Source organism: Coregonus clupeaformis, chromosome 37 (genome assembly GCF_020615455.1).
Source record: "Coregonus clupeaformis isolate EN_2021a chromosome 37, ASM2061545v1, whole genome shotgun sequence".
NCBI classification, from domain to species: domain Eukaryota; kingdom Metazoa; phylum Chordata; class Actinopteri; order Salmoniformes; family Salmonidae; genus Coregonus; species Coregonus clupeaformis.
Window position 1 is genome coordinate 2,455,311 of NC_059228.1, and position 19,690 is coordinate 2,475,000.

Consider the following 19,690-nt stretch of genomic DNA (forward strand, 5'->3'; position numbering starts at 1 on the left):
TTCTGCCACTGTGTGCTCTGTTTAGGGATAAATAGCATTCCAGTTTGCTTAGTTGTTTAGTTAGTAGTTTTTGGTTGGGTCTAATTGTGTTGCTGTCGTGGGGCTCTGTGGCGTCTTTTTGTGTTTGTGAACCGAGCACCAGGACCAGCTTGCTGAGGGGACTCTTCTAAGTCCATCTCTCTATAGGTGATGGCTGTTTTATGGAAGGGTTGGGAATTGCTGCTGAATCGAACAACTTTTATCTGGATTTTGATAATTAGAAGGTGTTGTCCTTATTCTGCTCTGCATGCATTATTTGGTGTTTTACGTTGTACACGAGGGATGTTTTTGCAGAACTCTGCATGCATAGTCTCAATTTGGTGTTTGTCCCATTTGGTGAATTCTTGGTTGATGACCCCAGACCTCACAACCGTAGAGGGCAATGGTTTCTATAACTGATTTAAGTGTTTTTTGCCAGATCCTAATTTTATGGTCCTTTTGATGGCATAGAAGGCCCTTCTTGCCTTGTCTCAGATCGTTCACAGCTTTGTGGAAGTCATAGTTTTTTGTGTGCTCTAGGGCAACGTTATCTAGATGGAATTTGTATGTGTGGTCCTGTCATCTGGACCTTTTTTGGAACACCATTATTTTTGTCTTACTGAGATTCACTGTCAGGGCCCAGGTCTGACAGAATCTGTGCAGAAGTTCTAGGTGCTGCTGTAGGCCCTCCTTGGTTGTGGACAGATGCACAAGATCATCAGTAGACATTTGACTTCAGATTCTAGAAGGGTGAGGCCAGGTGCTGCAGACTGTTCTAGTGCCCTGGCCAATTCGTTGATATATATGTTGAAGAGGGTGGGGCTCAAGCTACATCCTGTCTCACCCCACGTCCCTGAGGAAATAAACCTGTGAGTTTTTAGCCAATTTTAACCACACACTTGTTTGTGTACATGGATTTTTTGAATGTTTTTTTTCCTCCATAAATGTATATACTGTAGCAGACCTTCATGCCAAATTGAGTCAAAAGCTTTTTAGAAATCAACAAAGCATGAGAAGACTTTGCTTTGGTTTTGTTTTGTTTGTTTGTCAATTAGGGTGTGCAGGGTGAATACGTGGTCTGTCGCATGGTAATTTGGTAAAAATCCCATTTGACTTTTGCTCATGTTGTTTTCACTGAGGAAATGTAGTTAGTAGTCTGTTATTAATGATAATGCAGAGGATTTTCCAGAGGTTGCTGTTGACGCAGATCCCACGGTAGTTATTGCGGTCATTGGTTTCACTTTTGTGGATTGGGGTGATCAGTCATTGGTTCCAAATATTGGGGAAGATGCCCTAGCTAAGGATGATGTTAAATAGTTTAAGTATAGCCAATTGGAATTTGTGGTCTGTATTTTATTATTTAGGATACCATCAACACCACAGGTCTTTTTGGGTTGGAGGGTTTGTATTTTGTCCTGTAGTTCATTGAATGTAATTGGAAAATCCAGTGGGTTCTGTTAGTCTTCAATAGCTGATTGTAAGATTTGTAATTGATCATGTATATGTTTTTGTTATAGGGCCAAAAAGATTGGAGAAGTGGTTTATCCATACATCTCATCTCCATTTTTGATAGAGAGCTCTTCGTGTTGTTTGTTTAGTGTGTTCCAATTTTCCCAGAAGTGGTTAAATTCTATGGATTCTTCAATTACATTGAGCTGGTTTCTGACGTGCTGTTCCTTTTTCCTTACTGTATTTCTGTACTGTTTTAGTGTTTCACCATAGTTAAGGCTCAGGCTTTCTTGGTTGGATAGATTTATCTGTTTTTTCTTAGGTTTTTTATTCTTCATCAAACCATTTGTCATTGTTAATTTTCTCAGGTTGTCTGCTTCAAATTTTTTGATTTGGTAGGGAAGCTGAAAAGTAAAATACGCCGTTTAGGCTTTCTACTGCCAAGTTTACACCTTCACTATTGCAGTGAAACGTTTTGTCCAGGAAGTTGTCTAAAAGGGATTGAATTTGTTGTTGCCCAATATTTTTTTGGTATGTTTCTACACTACTTTCCTTCCAATCTATAGCATTTCTTAATAGTATGTAGTTTGTTCGTCTTTGATGTCTTATGATTCAGTATTGCTCTGTTCCAAGTACTGTGATTTTGCTTTGATCTGATAAGGGTGTCAGTGGGCTGACTGTGAAAGCGCTGAGAGACTGGGTTGATGATCGTGGGTCGTGATAGAGTAATCTACAGTACTACTGCCAAGGGATGAGCTGTAGGTGTACCTACCCTAAGAGTCCCCTCGAAGCCTACCATTGAATATTTACAGACCCAGCATGCGACAGAGCTGCAGGAGTTGTGACCCATTTTTCTTGGTTGTTTTGTCGTAGTTGTGTCTAGGGGGGCATATTGGGGAGGGAATGCTGTCACCTCCAGGTAGGTGTTTGTCCCCCTGTGTGCTGAGTGTCAAGTTCTGGCATTTAGGTCGCCACAGACTAGTACATGTCCCTTGGCCTTGAAGTGGTTAATCTCCCCATCTAGGATGGAGAAGCTGTCATCGTTAAAGTATGGGGATTCAATTGGGGGGATGTACAGTGAGGGAAAAAAGTATTTGATCCCCTGCTGATTTTGTACGTTTGCCCACTGACAAAGATATGATCAGTCTATAATTTTAATGGTAGGTTTATTTGAACAGTGAGAGACAGAATAACAACAAAAAAATGCAGAAAAACACATTGATTTGCATTTTCAGAAAAAAATCCAGAAAAACGCATGTCAAAAATGTTAGAAATTGATTTGCATTTTAATGAGGGAAATAAGTATTTGACCCCTCTGCAAAACATGATTTAGTACTTGGTGGCAAAACTCTTGGTGGCAATCACAGAGGTCAGACGTTTCTTGTAGTTGGCCACCAGGTTTGCACACATCTCAGGAGGGATTTTGTCCCATTCCTCTTTGCAGATCTTCTCCAAGTCATTAAGGTTTTGAGGCTGACGTTTGGCAACTCGAACCTTCAGCTCCCTCCACAGATTTTCTATGGGATTAAGGTCTGGAGACTGGCTAGGCCACTCCAGGACCTTAATGTGCTTCTTCTTGAGCCACTCCTTTGTTGCCTTGGCCGTCTGTTTTGGGCATTGTCATGCTGGAATACCCATCCACGACCCATTTTCAATGCCCTGGCTGAGGGAAGGAGGTTCTCACCCAAGATTTGACGGTACATGGCCCCGTCCATCGTCCTTTTGATGCAGTGAAGTTGTCCTGTCCCCTTAGCAGAAAAACAGCCCCAAAGCATAATGTTTCCACCTCCATGTTTGACGGTGGGGATGGTGTTCTTGGGGTCATAGGCAGCATTCCTCCTCCTCCAAACACGGCGAGTTGAGTTGATGCCAAAGAGCTCGATTTTTGGTCTCATCTGACCACAACACTTTCACCCAGTTCTCCTCTGAATCATTCTGATGTTCATTGGCAAACTTCAGACGTGCCTGTATATGTGCTTTCTTGAGCAGGGGGACCTTGCGGGCGCTGCAGGATGTCAGTCCTTCACGACGTAGTGTGTTTCCAATTGTTTTCTTGGTGACTATGGTCCCAGCTGCCTTGAGATCATTGACAAGATCCTCCCGTGTAGTTCTGGGCTGATTCCTCACCGTTCTCATGATCATTGCAACTCCACGAGGTGAGATCTTGCATGGAGCCCCAGGCCGAGGGAGATTGACAGATCTTTTGTGTTTCTTCCATTTGTGAATAATCGCACCAACTGTTGTCACCTTCCCACCAAGCTGGTTGGCGATGGTCTTGTAGCCCATTCCAGCCTTGTGTAGGTCTACAATCTTGTCCCTGACATCCTTGGAGAGCTCTTTGGTCTTGGCCATGGTGGAGAGTTTGGAATCTGATTGATTGATTGCGTCTGTGGACAGGTTTCTTTTACACAGGTAACAAGCTGACATTAGGAGCACTCCCTATAAGAGTGTGCTCCTAATCTCAGCTCGTTACCTGTATAAAAGACACCTAGGAGACAGAAATCTTTCTGATTGAGAGGGGGTCAAATACTTATTTCCCTCATTAAAATGCAAATCAATTTATAACATTTTTGACATGCATTTTTCTGGATTTTTTTGTTGTTATTCTGTCTCTCACTGTTCAAATAAACCTACCATTAAAATTATAGACTGATAATTTCTTTGTCAGTGAGCAAACTTACAAAATCAGCAGGGGATCAAATAATTTTTTTCCTCACTGTAGAAGGGGCTGAGCACGCACACTTGTGGGGCCCTATCGTTAAGGATCAGCGTAGTGGAGGTGTTGTTTACTACCTTCACCACCTTTTGGCGGCCCGTCAGGAAGTCCAGGACCCAGTTGCACAGGGCGAGGTTCAGACCCAGGGCCCTGAGCTTAATGATGAGCTTATAGGGTACTATGTTGTTGAAGGCTAAGCTATAGTCAATGAACAGCATTCTTACATAGGTATTCCTGTTGTCCAGATGGGATAGGGCAGTGTGATGGTGATTGCATTGTCTATTGGGGCGGTATGCAAAGGTGTCTAGGGTGTTGGGTAAGGTGGAGGTGATATCATCCTTAACTAGCTTCTCAAAGCACTTCATGATGACAGAAGTGAGTGCTACGGGGCGATAGTCATTTAGTTCAGCTTTCTTTGGTACATGAACAATGGTGGACATCTTGAAGCAAGTGGGGACAGCAGGCTGGAATAGGGAGAGATTGAATATGTTCGTAAACACTCCAGTCAACTGGTCTGCGCATGCTCTGAGGACGTGGCTAGGGTTGCCATCTGGGCCGGCAGCCTTGCGAGGGTTAACACGCTTAAATGTCTTACTCACGTTGGCCATGGAGAACAGTCCTTGGGAGCGGCGGGTGTGCAGTGTTATCCTTAAAGCGAGCGAAGAAGGTGTTTTAGCTTGCACGGGAGCAGGACATCTGTGTCCGACGTGACAGGTTTTTCTTTTGTAATCCGTGATTGTCTAGAGTCCCTGCCACTTACGTTTCGTGTCTGAGCCGTTGAATTGCGACTCCACTTTGTCTCTGTACTGACGTTTTGCTTGTTTGATTGCCATATGGAGGGCCGTGGTTAATTGTGGTGGTTCGCGCTTTCAGTTTTGCACGAATGCTGCCATCTATATATTTACTTTTTGTTTGGATAGGTTTTAATAGTCACACTGGGAACAACATCCCCTATACACTTTCTGATTAACTCAGTCAGTGTATACGTCAATGTTATTCTCAGATGCAACCCGGAACATATCCCAGTCCGCGTGATCAAAACAATCTTGAAACATGAATTCCGGTTGGTCAGACCAGCGTTGGAAAACCTTAGCACGGGCACTTCCAGTTTGAGATTCTGCCTATAGGAAGGGAGGAGCAGAATGGGAGGGCGGTGGAGGGCCTTGTAGCCATCCCGGAAAGGAGAGTAACAAAGGTTGAGAGATTTTGAAGCGCGAGTACTACAGGTAATGTGTTGATAGAACTTCGGTAGCTTTTCCTCATATTTGCTTTGTTAAAGTCCCCAGCTACAATAAATGCGGCTTTAGAATATGTGGTTTCCAGTTTGCACAAAGTCCAGTGTAGTTCCTTGAGGGCCATCGTGGTATCGGCTTGAAGGGGAATATAGACGGCTTTGACAATTACCAAAGATAATTGTTTTTGGTGGTAATACGATCTGCATTTGATTGTGCGATATTCTATGTTGTGTGAACAAAGGACTTCCTGTACGTTACCACAATCACACCATGAGTAGTTAATCATGAAACATACACCACCGCCTTTCTTCTTCCCGGAGAGTTCTTTATTCCTGTCTGCACGATGTACTGAGATCCCAGCTGGCTGTATGGACTGGGACAGTATAGCCTAAGAGAGCCACTATTCTGTGAACGAGTATGTTACAGTCCCTGATGTCTTTCTGGAAGGAGACCCTCGCCCTGAGCTAGTCTACTTTATTGTCCAGGGACTGAACATTAGCGAGTAATATACTCGAAAGTGGTGGATGGTGTGCACATCTCTAGAAGTCCGCTCCGAATACCTCTTCTCCGCTGGCGGCGTCTTGAAGCAGCCTCTGGGATAAGTTCAATTGCCTACGAACAAAGGATCCTGGATCCTGGCGTTACCGCGTTCTGATATCCAAAAGTTATTTCCGTCTGTATGTAATAACACAAAAAAACATTCTGGGCTATTAATGTAATAAATGACACACACAAAAAATATACTGCAAAGTTGCTTAGGAGCTAGAAACAGAGCTGCCATGTCTATAGGCACCATCTTGTAAGATATTTCCTATCTTTGGGGTAATTAATAAAGTTAAACGCTTTTATATTAGGCTAGTTGATCTGTCTGAGAAAATAGTTTGTTTACCTGAGTGTAACGCAGGTCAACTAATGTTGAATTCATTATTGTTGCTAGTGAGATTCCAGTAACCTATTATATTGTGATATGGTTTAAAAGTTGACCGCTATTACAAATCAGCTGTCAGAAGCTGCATGACGAGCAGTTTATGTTGAGCCAATCAAAACTCAATATTTTATCTTAGTCCCTCTCCTAATCTCACATTCTACACCAGTGGGTGCCAACATGTTAAAAAAGGAGCTAGAACGGAACGTGAAGAGCTACCGCCATTCTATGGAAGAAAAACTATGTTTGAAATCATTGTGAGAAGTTGTATAACACTGAACTAAAAAAAGAAAAACGGATAATAACTCACTTATCTATCCGAACGTGCTGTGAAGGGGTTGAGGGAAAGATTGACACCAGGATTTAGTGAGTTTTCATAAGGAGAACGAGCTGCTAGCGGTTAGGCTAGCTAAGCTATTGCTAGCATTTTGTGCGTGTTCATGCTGAACCAAGCATACGCACAAGCCTTTAACTTTTAGGCTAGCTCAGCTATCGATCAATTGAAATAGGTAAACATTAGTGATCATGCTAATCATGCATGGCGAACTATTTCAGTTTTCATACTTTTATAAAATGGGATTATCTGTTATCATAATCCATTTTGGTAAACAGTTATGTTTTAAATTACTTTTATAAGAAATGGTGTATAGGTGTAAGCACTAGTACTTTCCATTTGCCCAGTATATAGTCTATTGTTCAGTCCACGTGAGCCTGGTGTTGTAGTTAAAATGTAAAGCATTTTGACCCATTTTTATTTTCTTATTCCTGTAAGAGATTAAAGCTAAGAGCTATATTAATGTTTATATGAAAGGTACTCATGGTATATATATTGTGTGATCCTGTTTGTAAAACAGGTAAGGTTTTTTGAGTATGAATTCAGTTCCCAGGACATCCGTAAGAAGATTTGCTGCAAAGATTTATTTGTCCTTTTCCTTGGAGGATACTGAATTTGCGCTGCCATGTGGTAGAACTGTCATACGCACATACAACATTTAAACTCCTTAGTGTTTATTAAAAACATGGGGGATTGGAAGTGATGCAGACAATTACATTGATGGAAGTTACAATCTATCTGCAATATTAAGCTGATCTACCCCTTTAAAAAATTTAAAAATTAAAAAAAATGCTATAACTAAAGGACTACACGTCCATAACAATTCTGGCAATGCATTATACTGCACCAGTAAGTAAGTAGCTTTTTTCAGAGCCAGAACGGCCAATAGGGCAAGCACACCCCTGGACAGTGAACAGGACGCTCGTCTATTGCAGGGCCTTACCCCCAATTCATCTCCTTAATGCTGAGTGCCAAGCAGAGAGGGTCCGATGTTTTTAGAGTCTTTTATGTCTCGACCAGGGATCGAACCCCCGACCTTCCTATCACAGGGCAGACACTCTAGTCCACTGAGTTGGTCAAAAACTGCATCATTAGACAGCATAATACCTGCTGGTTTAAAGTTAGTCAACGTTAACCACTAATGCTGTGTTTCATGAAAATATAATTAATTGAAGGGCCATTCCGATTCAAGTCACTGTTCTATGATGAGTGGACCAGCGGCCATATTGAATGTACCCATTCCAGGAAGTAAAATCAGGAAGTTCATTCTATTTCTATCGGTGTGTTTCTCTCGTCAGAGCGGAGGCTGTGACGCTGAATGCAGACTGCCTGCAGCTGTCCTACCTGCCGTCCAAGAGGAACCACATGCTGCTGCTCTACCCCAGAGAGATCCTCATCCTGGACCTTGAGCTCAGCCAGACCGTGGGTGTGGTGGGCATTGAACGCTCCGGGGTGCCCTTTTTTCAGGTGGGACCCAACACACATATACTCACATTTCAGTCTCACCTCAACCTACCCTCACCTCAATTAAACCCCTGTGCAGTCTGTATTATAATTTTTTATGGTACTTTAGAAATATATATATTTTTAGGTCCTTTGAAATATTGACGATTCTGCTGCAAAACCAATTTCCTCTCTGGGCATGATCCATTTTTTTACTTGGAAAAAACACAGATGCAGTGCCTTTGGAAAGTATTCATACCCTTTGACTTATTCCACATTTTGTTACAGCCTGAATTCAAAATAGATTGACCCATTTTTCACACAATACCCCATGATGACAAAGGGAAACATGTTTTTAGAAATGTTTGCAAATTTATTGAAATTAAATACAGAAATATCAATTTACATAAGTATTCACACCCCATTTGCTATGACACTCCAAATTACATTTACATTTACATTTTAGTCATTTAGCAGACGCTCTTATCCAGAGCGACTTACAGGAGCAATTAGGGTTAAGTGCCTTGCTCAAGGGCACATTAACGTCATTTAGCAGACGCTCTTAGCCAGAGCGACTCACAAATTGGTGCGTTCACCCTATAGCCAGTGGGATAACCACTTTACAATTTGGGGGGGTTAGAAGGAATACTTTATCCTATCCCAGGTATTCCTTAAAGAGGTGGGGTTTCAAATGTCTCCGGAAGGTGGTGAGTGACTCCGCTGTCCTGGCGTCGTGAGGGAGCTTGTTCCACCATTGGGGTGCCAGAGCAGCGAACAGTTTTGACTGGGCTGAGCGGGAGCTATGCTTCCGCAGAGGAAGGGAGCCAGCAGGCCAGAGGTGGATGAACGCAATGCCCTCGTTTGGGTGTAGGGACTGATCAGAGCCTGAAGGTACAGAGGTGCCGTTCCCCTCACTGCTCCATAGGCAAGCACCATGGTCTTGTAGCGGATGCGAGCTTCAACTGGAAGCCAGTGGAGTGTGCGGAGGAGGGGGGTGACGTGAGAGAACTTGGGAAGGTTGAACACCAGACGGGCTGCGGCATTCTGGATGAGTTGTAGGGGTTTAATGGCACAGGCAGGGAGGCCAGCCAACAGCGAGTTGCAGTAGTCCAGACGGGAGATGACAAGTGCCTGGACCAGGACCTGCGCCGCTTCCTGTGTAAGGCAGGGTCGCACTCTCCGAATGTTGTAGAGCATGAACCTGCAGGAGGCGGGTCACCGCCTTGATGTTGGCGGAGAACGACAGGGTGTTGTCCAGGGTCACGCCTAGGCTCTTCGCACTCTGGGAGGAGGACACAGCGGAGTTGTCAACCGTGATGGCGAGATCATGGAACGGGCAGTCCTTCCCCGGGAGGAAGAGCAGCTCCGTCTTGCCAGGGTTCAGCTTGAGGTGGTGATCCGTCATCCATACTGATATGTCTGCCAGACATGCAGAGATGCGATTCGCCACCTGGTTATCAGAAGGGGGAAAGGAGAAGATTAGTTGTGTATCGTCAGCGTAGCAATGATAGGAAAGGCCATGTGAGGATATGACAGAGCCAAGTGACTTGGTGTATAGGGAGAAAAGGGAGAGGGCCTAGAACCGAGCCCTGGGGGACACCAGTGGTGAGAGCACGTGGTGCGGAGACAGCTTCCCGCCACGCCACTTGGTAGGAGCGACCGGTCAGGTAGGACGCAATCCAGGAGTGAGCCGCGCCGGAGATGCCCAGCTCGGAGAGGGTGGAGAGGAGGATCTGATGGTACACAGTATCAAAGGCAGCAGACAGGTCTAGAAGGACAAGAGCAGAGGAGAGAGAGTTAGCTTTAGCAGTGCGGAGAGTCTCCGTGACACAGAGAAGAGCAGTCTCAGTTGAATGACCAGTCCTGAAACCTGATTGGTTTGGATCAAGAAGGTCATTCTGAGAGAGATAGCAAGAGAGTTGGCTAAAGACGGCACGCTCAATAGTTTTGGAAAGAAAAGAAAGAAGGGATACTGGTCTGTAGTTGTTGACATCAGTGGGGTCGAGTGTTGGTTTTTTGAGAAGGGGAGCAACTCTCGCTCTCTTGAAGACGGAAGGGACATGGCCAGCGGTCAAGGATGAGTTGATCAGCGAGGTGAGGTAGGGGAGAAGGTCACCGGAGATGGTCTGGAGAAGGGAGGAGGGGATGGGGTCAAGCGGGCAGGTTGTTGGGCGGCCTGCAGTCACAAGTCGCAGGATTTTATCTGGAGAGAGAGGGGAGAAAGAAGTCAAAGCATAGGGTAGGGCAGTGTGAGCAGGACCAGCAGTGTCATTAGACTTAACAAACGAGGATCGGATGTCGTCAACCTTCTTTTCAAAGTGGTTGACGAAGTCATCCACAGAGAGAGAGGGGGGGGGGGGGATACAGGAGGGAGGAAAATGTGGCAAAGAGCTTCCTAGGGTTAGAGGCAGATGCTTGGAATTTAGAGTGGTAGAAGGTGGCCTTAGCAGCAGAAACAGATGAAGAAAATGTAGAGAGGAGGGAGTGAAAAGATGCCAGGTCGGCAGGGAGTTTAGTTTTCTTCCATTTCCGCTCCGCTGCCCGGAGCTCTGTTCTGTGAGCTCGCAATGAGTCATCAAGCCACGGAGCTGGAGGGGAGGACCGAGCCGGCCGGGAGGATAGGGGACACAGAGAGTCAAAGGATGCAGAAAGGGAGGAGAGGAGGGTTGAGGAGGCAGAATCAGGAGATTGGAGGGAGAAGGATTGAGCAGAGGGAAGAGATGATAGGATGGAAGAGGAGAGAGTAGTGGGAGAGAGAGAGCGAAGGTTGCGGCGGCGCATTACCATCTGTGTAGGGGCAGAGTGAGTAGTGTGGGAGGAGAGTGAGAGAGAAAAGGAAACAAAGTAGTGGTCGGAGACATGGAGGGAGTTGCAGTGAGATTAGTAGAGGAGCAGCATCTAGTGAAGATGAGGTCAAGCGTATTGCCTGCCTTGTGAGTAGGGGGGACGGTGAGAGGGTGAGGTCAAAAGAGGAGAGGAGTGGAAAGAAGGAGGCAGAGAGAAATGAGTCAAATGTGGACATAGGGAGGTTGAAATCCCCCAAAACTGTGAGGGGTGAGCCATCCTCAGGGAAGGAACTTATCAAGGCGTCAAGCTCATTGATGAACTCTCCAAGGGAACCTGGAGGGCGATAGATGACAAGGATATTAAGCTTAAATGGGCTAGTGACTGTGACAGCATGGAATTCAAATGAGGAGATAGACAGATGGGTTAGGGGAAAAATTGAGAATGTCCACTTGGGAGAGATGAGGATTCCTGTACCACCACCCCTCTGACCAGATGCTCTCGGGGTATGCGAGAACACATGGTCAGACGAGGAGAGAGCAGTAGGAGTAGCAGTGTTTTCAGTGGTGATCCATGTTTCCGTCAGCGCCAGGAAATCGAGGGACTGGAGGTTGGCATAGGCTGGGATGAAGTCAGCTTTGTTGGCAGCAGAACGGCAGTTCCAGAGGCTGCCTGCGACCTGGAACTCCACGTGGGTGGTGCGTGCAGGGACCACCAGGTTAGAGAGGCAGCAGCCACGCGGTGTGGTGCGTTTGTGTAGCCTGTGCAGAGAGGAGAGAACAGGGATAGGCAGAGGCATAGTTGACAGGCTGTAGCAAATGGCTACAAAAATGCAGAGGAGATCGGAATGAAATGGGCTAAGCATCTGGGAGCGGAGAGAGCAGGGCCTCCCTCACCAAAAACTTCTACCTCAGAAACTAAAATTGTTTCACTGAACCACCCAAACAAAAACTCTCCCAACTTCCGCCTTTAGAAATCAGAATTGTTGTGAACCACAGCGGTTCAATGTTTAAAGGAATAGACTCAACCCACTTTATTCAGCTAGCCAACTATGACACCATAGCCAACTAGCAAGCTAGCATCCAATAACAATAACACACCGTTTAGCACCAACACTTGGTCACAACAAACCACCAATAATGTGATAACACACTAAACAGATCATTCGTGTCTGTGTCAAGTTCCTTTCATGACGCAGCAATGATTAGACGTTGGCTAGCTAGGACAAGTATATTGTAGTTAGCTACTACAGTACAGCTAGCTGGTCGTGTTGGGGAGCTAGCAATGGCCACTGTGTTGACTTTGTTTGAAGAACGGCTAGCTAGCTAGCTTCGTGCTACAGCCGGCACGGCCGAGGACACTGCCAAGACACAGTAACTACCCACAACAACCCACGAAGCCTAGCTATGACGCCGTAGCTAACTTGCAAGCTAGCATCCATTAACACACAATTTAGCATCAATACTTGGTTACAACAAACTGCCAAGAGTGTGTTAGCACACTAAACAGATAATTCAAGTCCGTGTCTAGTTCCTTTCATAACGCATAACGCAGCAAAAAATTAAACGTTGGCTAGGACTACATTAACATTGGAACCAGCTCTCCAGCGTTGCTAATCGTTACCAGTAGCTACCCGCTAGCTAGCTAGCCTCGTGCTTCGATACTAACCTACAATTACCTACGGAAACCTACAATAACAACAATACTAACCTATAATAAATACAATACCTAACTACAGCTAACTACCTACCTACGATCTAATACATGGTTAAGCAAAAAATTAAACGTTGGCTAGGACTACATTAACATTGGAAACAGCTCTCCAGCGTTGCTAATCGTTACCAGTAGCTACCCGCTAGCTAGCTAGCCTCGTGCTTCGGTACTAACCTACAATTACCTACGGAAACCTACAATAACAACAATACTAACCTATAATAAATACAATACCTAACTACAGCTAACTACCTACCTACGATCTAATACATGGTTAAGCTTTACTCAACACCATATGAGAAGCTTACCTCCTGCTTACCTCCAGCTAGAGAAAAACACGACCTCTCCCGACGACCACCCGCAGACAACCCATTGATTGATTTCTGGTCCATCCAATTTCCTTTGATAATCTATGAAATGTCACTACAACTTCATTGGAGTCCACCTGTGGCCAATTCAATTGTTTGGACAGGATTTAGAAAGAAACACACCTGTCTAGATAAGGTCCCACAGTTGACAGTGCATGTCAGAGCAGAAACTATACAATGAAGTGCAAGGATCTGTCCATAGATCTGCCTAGAGCTGGCTGTCCGACCAAACTGAGCAACCGGGCAAGAAGGGCCTTGATCAGGGAGGTGACCAAGAACCCAATGACCACTCTGACAGAACTACAGTATCAGTTAAAAGTTTGGACACACCTACTCATTCAAGGGTTTTTCTTTATTTTATTTTTTACTATTTTCTACATTGTAGAATAATAGTGAAAACATCAAAACTCTGAAATAACACATTTGGAATCATGTAGTAACCAAAAAAGTGTTAAACAAAATATATTTTAGATTCTTCAAATAGCCACTCAGCAGCAGTGACTGGGAGACTGGTAAGGAGAGAGGGAACAATGAATTAATCCAAATGCATGCAAATCCTTAATGAGAACCTGCTTCAGAGTTTAAATGACCCTAGACTGGGGCAAAGATTTACGTTCCAACAGGACAATGACCCCAAGTATACAGCCAAAGCAGCGCTGGAATGACTTCAGAACAAGAATCTGAAAGTCACTGAGGGGCCCAGCCAAAGCCCATACTAGAATCCCATTGGAAAAACTGTGGAAAGACTTGAAGATTGCTGTTTACCGCCACTCCCCATCTAAGTTAACAGAGCTTGAGAAAATCTGCAAGGAAGAATGGAACAAAATCCTAAAATCCAGATGTGCAAAGCTAATAGACATACCCAAGACGACTCAAAGACTGTAATCGCTGCCAAAGGTGCTTCTAAAATAATAATTGTCGGAGCTGTCTGAGATTTAAGCGCAAATGCATCAGGGTATTGCATGCATGTATGCCTAGGCGTCCACTGTATATTCATATTAAAAAAATTAATATAAAGGAACAGAAGCTAAGGCCTAGCCCAGAGAGACCGAAAGATAGATGGCGATATGCCGGTTGAATGTTCCCAACACCGACATATATTTCTTTATCCTTGTCAGATAGGCTACTACTGTGATAGAGATATATAGCGTACTTAAGGAGGCTAATTCGTCCGTTTTCGATGTGTATATATATATTTTTATTAGGATAAGCATTATATTGTTAGATTAAAGGAACTCTGGTAGGCCTAAAACACTCTTCCTCACCTCAAGTTCAACTGTGGGAGTCTGCTAGAGCACCGATGTGCACTGCCTTCACAGGCCTGCAGTAGCTAAGCCTGATAATAGCCATACCCCACCAAACCTTCACACACATTTCTTAATTTTATTAGAGTAATATCAAAAGTCAAGTCATACAAACAGGTTATTATATTGCGTCTCACCCTATTTGTTTGTTCCTTTTCATGGTTTGAGTGTGAGTAGCCCTATGGAGCAAACACGACATTACAGTTGGAACTTTGATGACATCCGGTTGGTGTGTTACCGGTATTTCGATTTGTTTGTTTTAGCCTAATCTATGGCACTTTATTTCATTGTATCGTTTTACTATCTTATACTCACACGGTTTTAGTTCCAACTCATAGCCAACTCCACACCGGGCTCTGCCTGCTCTTGGCCATGACTAGTATAGACTACCTGTCCCTGGAGGATCACCAACAAGCTCGCGTTGTGGTTAGCCCTTATGGCTGGGACTGCTCCAACCTGACCCAAGCTTGGATTGCCAGGGCGAATACAATCATGAGCTTGCCTGACCCAGATGAGAGTTATGGGATGTGGGTCATGCAACATGATTACTGTTGTCAAAACGGAGGACTTTGTGGCTGCTTTTATGTGCACAAAATTCACCCAGACCTTCGATTGTAATTTGGCAAGGAGTGCTACCTGCTCCACAAGGCTGGTAAATTCGACAGTGGCATTAGCTGAGGCATCGGCCAAAAACAACACTGAGGCACCCTTCTCACCACCAGCCCAGACCACCGGCCCATCTGCTAAGGCACACCCCCCAACCGTGGCCGGTTCCACCCCCCCGTCCACTGGAGTCAGTGGAAACAGGTTGGTTGTAAGGGCAATGAGAATCACCGCCTGCTACCACTACCATTACGCCCAGGGCTGCGGCTGTCCAACACATTCAATGCCCTCAGTCGGCTCTCATCGGAGCGTTCTCCCGCTCCCAATTCATCTCCACCGGACACAACTGCTGCTACTCTTGTGGTTACGGGACGTCTCCCTCACCAATGCTGCGCTCGGGCCCACGGCTGTGCGCTGTTTTCCTGGAGCTCGAGTTTTGGATGTAAACAATCACTCTCCAGCTGGATAACTACCTAAATCTGAGTACCATTTATAGTACAAATGACACTTCCCTCCAGCAGTCTGAGGTTTTAAAGCAGCATTCTAAGACATTGATTAACACATTGGAAGCCAGCGATAAGATATTGATCATTTCTGGCCCCCAACCGTGCTACAAGCGTGGCATCAGCCTTTCTAATTTGAATGACTGGCTGAAGGGACATTGCATTTTAAGGAGGATTAATTCCCTTTATCAACAACTTTGACCTCTTTTGGGAACGCCCTGCTTTCTTTAAGCGTGATGGACTTCATCCAAACTGCAGAGGCAAAACAAAATGGAAAGTTTTTTACTCCATTGACTCTCTACAGTGAGGGAAAAAAGTATCTGATCCCCTGCTGATTTTGTAAGTTTGCCCACTGACAAAGAAATGATCAGTCTATAATTTTAATGGTAGGTGAGAGACAGAATAACAACAAAAAAATCCAGAAAAACGCATGCCACTAACCAGGTCTCCCGTTATACATTCTATCCAGATAGTCTTTTCTAGATGCATTACCAGATCATCATCTGCCAGAATATGCCCTGGTAATCTCATAGACTCATCACCAGTGCTTGACTCGGGATGGAAGAAGTACAGAAGCTGTCTTTTTCCAAGTCAGTCCATTAGACAATTTATCCGAAATTCACAAATGACATTATGCAATTTTCCATGACTTCTCCATGACCTTGAACCAAATTTCCATGACTATTATTATAGCCTACATGAAAAAGAAAGCATTATTGACACTGGAAAGCTGTTATGTCTGATCCCTTGTAGACTAACCACCTCCTGCCATTGTGCCCTTGATTAAGGCACTTAGCCCCCACATAGAACTGCCTTGTTAGTGACATGTTGTCAATATGTGATCAACCCTCCATCTGGGGAGCTCCTGGGTGTGCAGGCTTTTTCAACATTACAACCAAATACTTTTGTCTTTTTATAAAATGATTCCCTCATTCAATAAATCAGGGATCAAATGAATAAGGTAGGCTACTTCAAAGCAAGGTATCTAACTAGACATGTTTATATATCAGGCTCAAATATTCATTGTTTCGGGGGAGATCTAATCACAGCAAGTTATTTTTCAATTAGACTATTCTTCGAATATTTTTTACGTTGTCGCAATTACATGGCTTCTGTTAAATAGAGGGGAATCCCAGCTTTCCAACGGTGCAGATTTGTTTAGGCTCTGCAGTGCATGTGGAAAGGCAACAACTAAATGAATGCTTAGTTAGCTATAGTTAACTAGCGAGAACTGCTACTAGTTATGTTTTGAATTGGTGATCTAGTTATTCTGTCTGTCATTATTTTATACCTGCTGCTGAAATGTCATGCTCTCTCCTCGGGCAACGGCCCACTCGCACTAGCACACGCAGCACCACAGACATGCACCGAATGGTCATTCCGATGATGGCTGATATGTCATTTTTTTATTGATTGATCACATTTAAAAGTGTGCTATCATGAATTACATTAACAACAATTATGAAACTAATTTCCATGACTTTTCATGACCTTACAAACCCTAATTTGACAACTTGGAACAGCGCATCCTACCGTTCAGGCTGGCACATTTTCAATTTGCGCGATCTCGAACAGCCTATTGTCACTCACAGACTAGCGGCAAATAATCTTGAACAAAGTGGAATCAGGAAATGAATGCCCCCTCTCCATTGCTATTCAATGAAGATCCCGCCTTTAGGTCTTAGAGAATGTCCCTCAGCCCCTTGGGCTAGGCCCCTTAGTTCCAGTGAAGGGCAAACTTAACGCTACAACATACAATTACATTTCCCCCGTGTACAAATTGAGGTCCATACAGAAATGGTTTGTTGATCGGTGTGGAAGATCTTAACTGGCCTGCACAGAGCCCTGACCTCAACCCTCCGACTGCGAACCAAGTCTAATCGCCCAACATCAGTGTTCGACATCTTGTGGCTGAATGGAAGAAAGTCCCCGCAGCAATGTTCCAACATCTAGTGAAAAGCCTTCCCAGAAGTTTGGAGGTTGTTATAGCAGCAAAGGGGGGACCAACTACATATTAATGCCCATGATTTTGGAATGAGATGTTCGACGAGAAGGTTCCACATACTTTTGGTCATGTAGTGACTCAAGACATTTCAGCTTTTCATTTTTAAATAATTTGTAAACATTTCAAAAAAAGTAATTCCACTGAGTTTATGGGGTTTTGTGTGTAGATCAGTGACACAACATATCAATTTAATCAATTTAAAATTCAGGCTGTTGCACAACAAAAGGTGGAAAAGGTCATGCAAGAGGTGTGAATAATTTCTGAAGGCACTGTAGGCCAGAAATAATGTTGATACTCACAGAAAGCAGATACTCTCTTCTCTTTGTAACAACGTTAACAAATCAAATCAAATTGTATTAGTCACATACACGTGTTTAGCAGATGTTATTGCGGGTGTAGCGAAATGGTTGTGCTTCTAGCTCCGACATTGCAGTAATATCTAACAAGTAATATCTAACAATTTCACAACATATACCCAATACACACACATCTAGTAAGGAATTGAATTTAAGAATATATACATATATGGACAAGCAATGACATGGACTAAGATACAGTAGAATATTATAGAATAGAATACAGTAAATACATATGAGATGAGTAGTGCAAGATATGTAAACATTATTCAAGTGACTAGTGTTCCATTTTTTTAAGTGTCCAGTGATTTCAATAGGCAGCAGCAGCCTCTAATGTGCTAGTGATGGCTATTTAACAGTCTGATGGCCTTGAGATAGAAGCTGTTTTTCATTCTCTCGGTCCCAGCTTTGATGCACCTGTACTGACCTCGCCTTCTGGATGATAGCGAGGTGAACAGGCAGTGGCTCGGGTGGTTGATGTCTTTGATCTTTTTGGCCTTCCTGTGATATCGGGTGCTGTAGGTGTCTTGGAGGGCGGGTAGTTTGCCCCCGGTAATCCGTTCGGGAGACCGCACCACCCTCTGGAGGGCCCTGCGGTTGCGGGCGGTGCAGTTGCCGTACCAGGCGGTGATACAGGCCGACAGGATGCTCTTAATTGTGCATCTGTAAAAGTTTGTGGGCTTTAGGTGCCAAGCCAAATTTCTTCAGCCTCCTGAGGTTGAAGAGGCTCTGTTGCACCTTCTTCACCGCACTGTCTGCGTGGGTGGACCATTTCAGTTTGTTAGTGATGTGTATGCCAAGGAACTTGAAGCTTTCCACCTTCTCCACTGTGGTCCTGTCGATGTGGATAGGGGGGTGCACCCTCTGCTGTTTCCTGAAGCCAACAATCATCTCCTTTGTTTTGTTGAAGTTGAGTGAGAGGTTATTTTCCTGGCACCACACTCCCAGAGCCCTCACCTCCTCCCTGTAGGCGGTCTCGTCATTGTTGGTAATCAAGCCTACTACTGTTGTGTCGTCTACAAACTTGATGATTGAGTTTGAGGTGTGCTTGGCCACGCAGTCATGGGTGAACAGGGAGTAGAGGAAGGGGCTGAGCACGCACCCTTGTGGGGCCCCAGTGTTGAGGATCAACGAAGTGGAGATGTTGTTTCCTACCTTCACCACCTGAGGGCGGCCCGTCAGGAAGTCCATGACCCAGTTGCACAGGGCGGGGTTCAGACCCAGGGCCTCGAGCTTAACGATGAGCTTGGAGGGTACTATGGTGTTGAATGCTGAGCTATAGTCAATGAACAGCATTCTTACATAGGTATTCCTCTTGTCCAGATGGGATAGGGCAGTGTGATGGCAATTGCATCGTCTGTGGATCTATTGGGGCGGTAAGCAAATTGAAGTGGGTCTAGGGTGACAGGTAAAGCAGAGGTAATATTATCCTTGACTAGTCTCTCAATGCATTTCATGATGACAGAGGTGAGTGCTACGGGGCGATAGTCATTTAGTTCAGTTACCTTTGCTTTCTTGGGTAACTGAACTAAATGACTATCAGTAGTTGTTTTAAAAACGGTGTTTACCCCCGCAATTACATTTTGAAATGAGCATATCAGAATGCATTTCTCAATTTCACGCAGTGAAACAAGGCAGATACTTTCATTCCAGGAACCAGGTTTATGCTAATTACTGTTGACCAAATAATGGTTTTAGAACTGTAAAATGTACAGGTGCGTGCATATGCGGGCACGTGCATCAGCAAGTGGCATGGGCATGTGTCTGTGTGGGTGCACAAGTGTGTAGCCTACACTGTACACATTTCACTACAGCAGCCCAGCCCAAATCTTACGGCAGTAGTAGAGGAGCATCATTACTCAGCCTATGAGGCTCTGTCCAGCAGTCGCAGGGTTCTCGCTAAGTGTCGTGACGCGCTTGTCACAGCCAATTTG

The 19,690-nt window shown here is 44.6% G+C and overlaps 1 protein-coding gene across 1 annotated transcript in view; it reads left to right on the top strand.

Annotated features, from left to right (window-relative positions):
• The window catches only part of wdr11 (WD repeat domain 11), a 190,937-nt gene that overhangs the window by 63,887 nt on the left and 107,360 nt on the right, over positions 1-19,690 (top strand). The window contains exon 6 of the mRNA XM_041867113.2: positions 7,976-8,144. Coding sequence (XP_041723047.2) covers positions 7,976-8,144 — 169 coding nt within the window. The remainder of the gene's footprint in view (positions 1-7,975; positions 8,145-19,690) is intronic.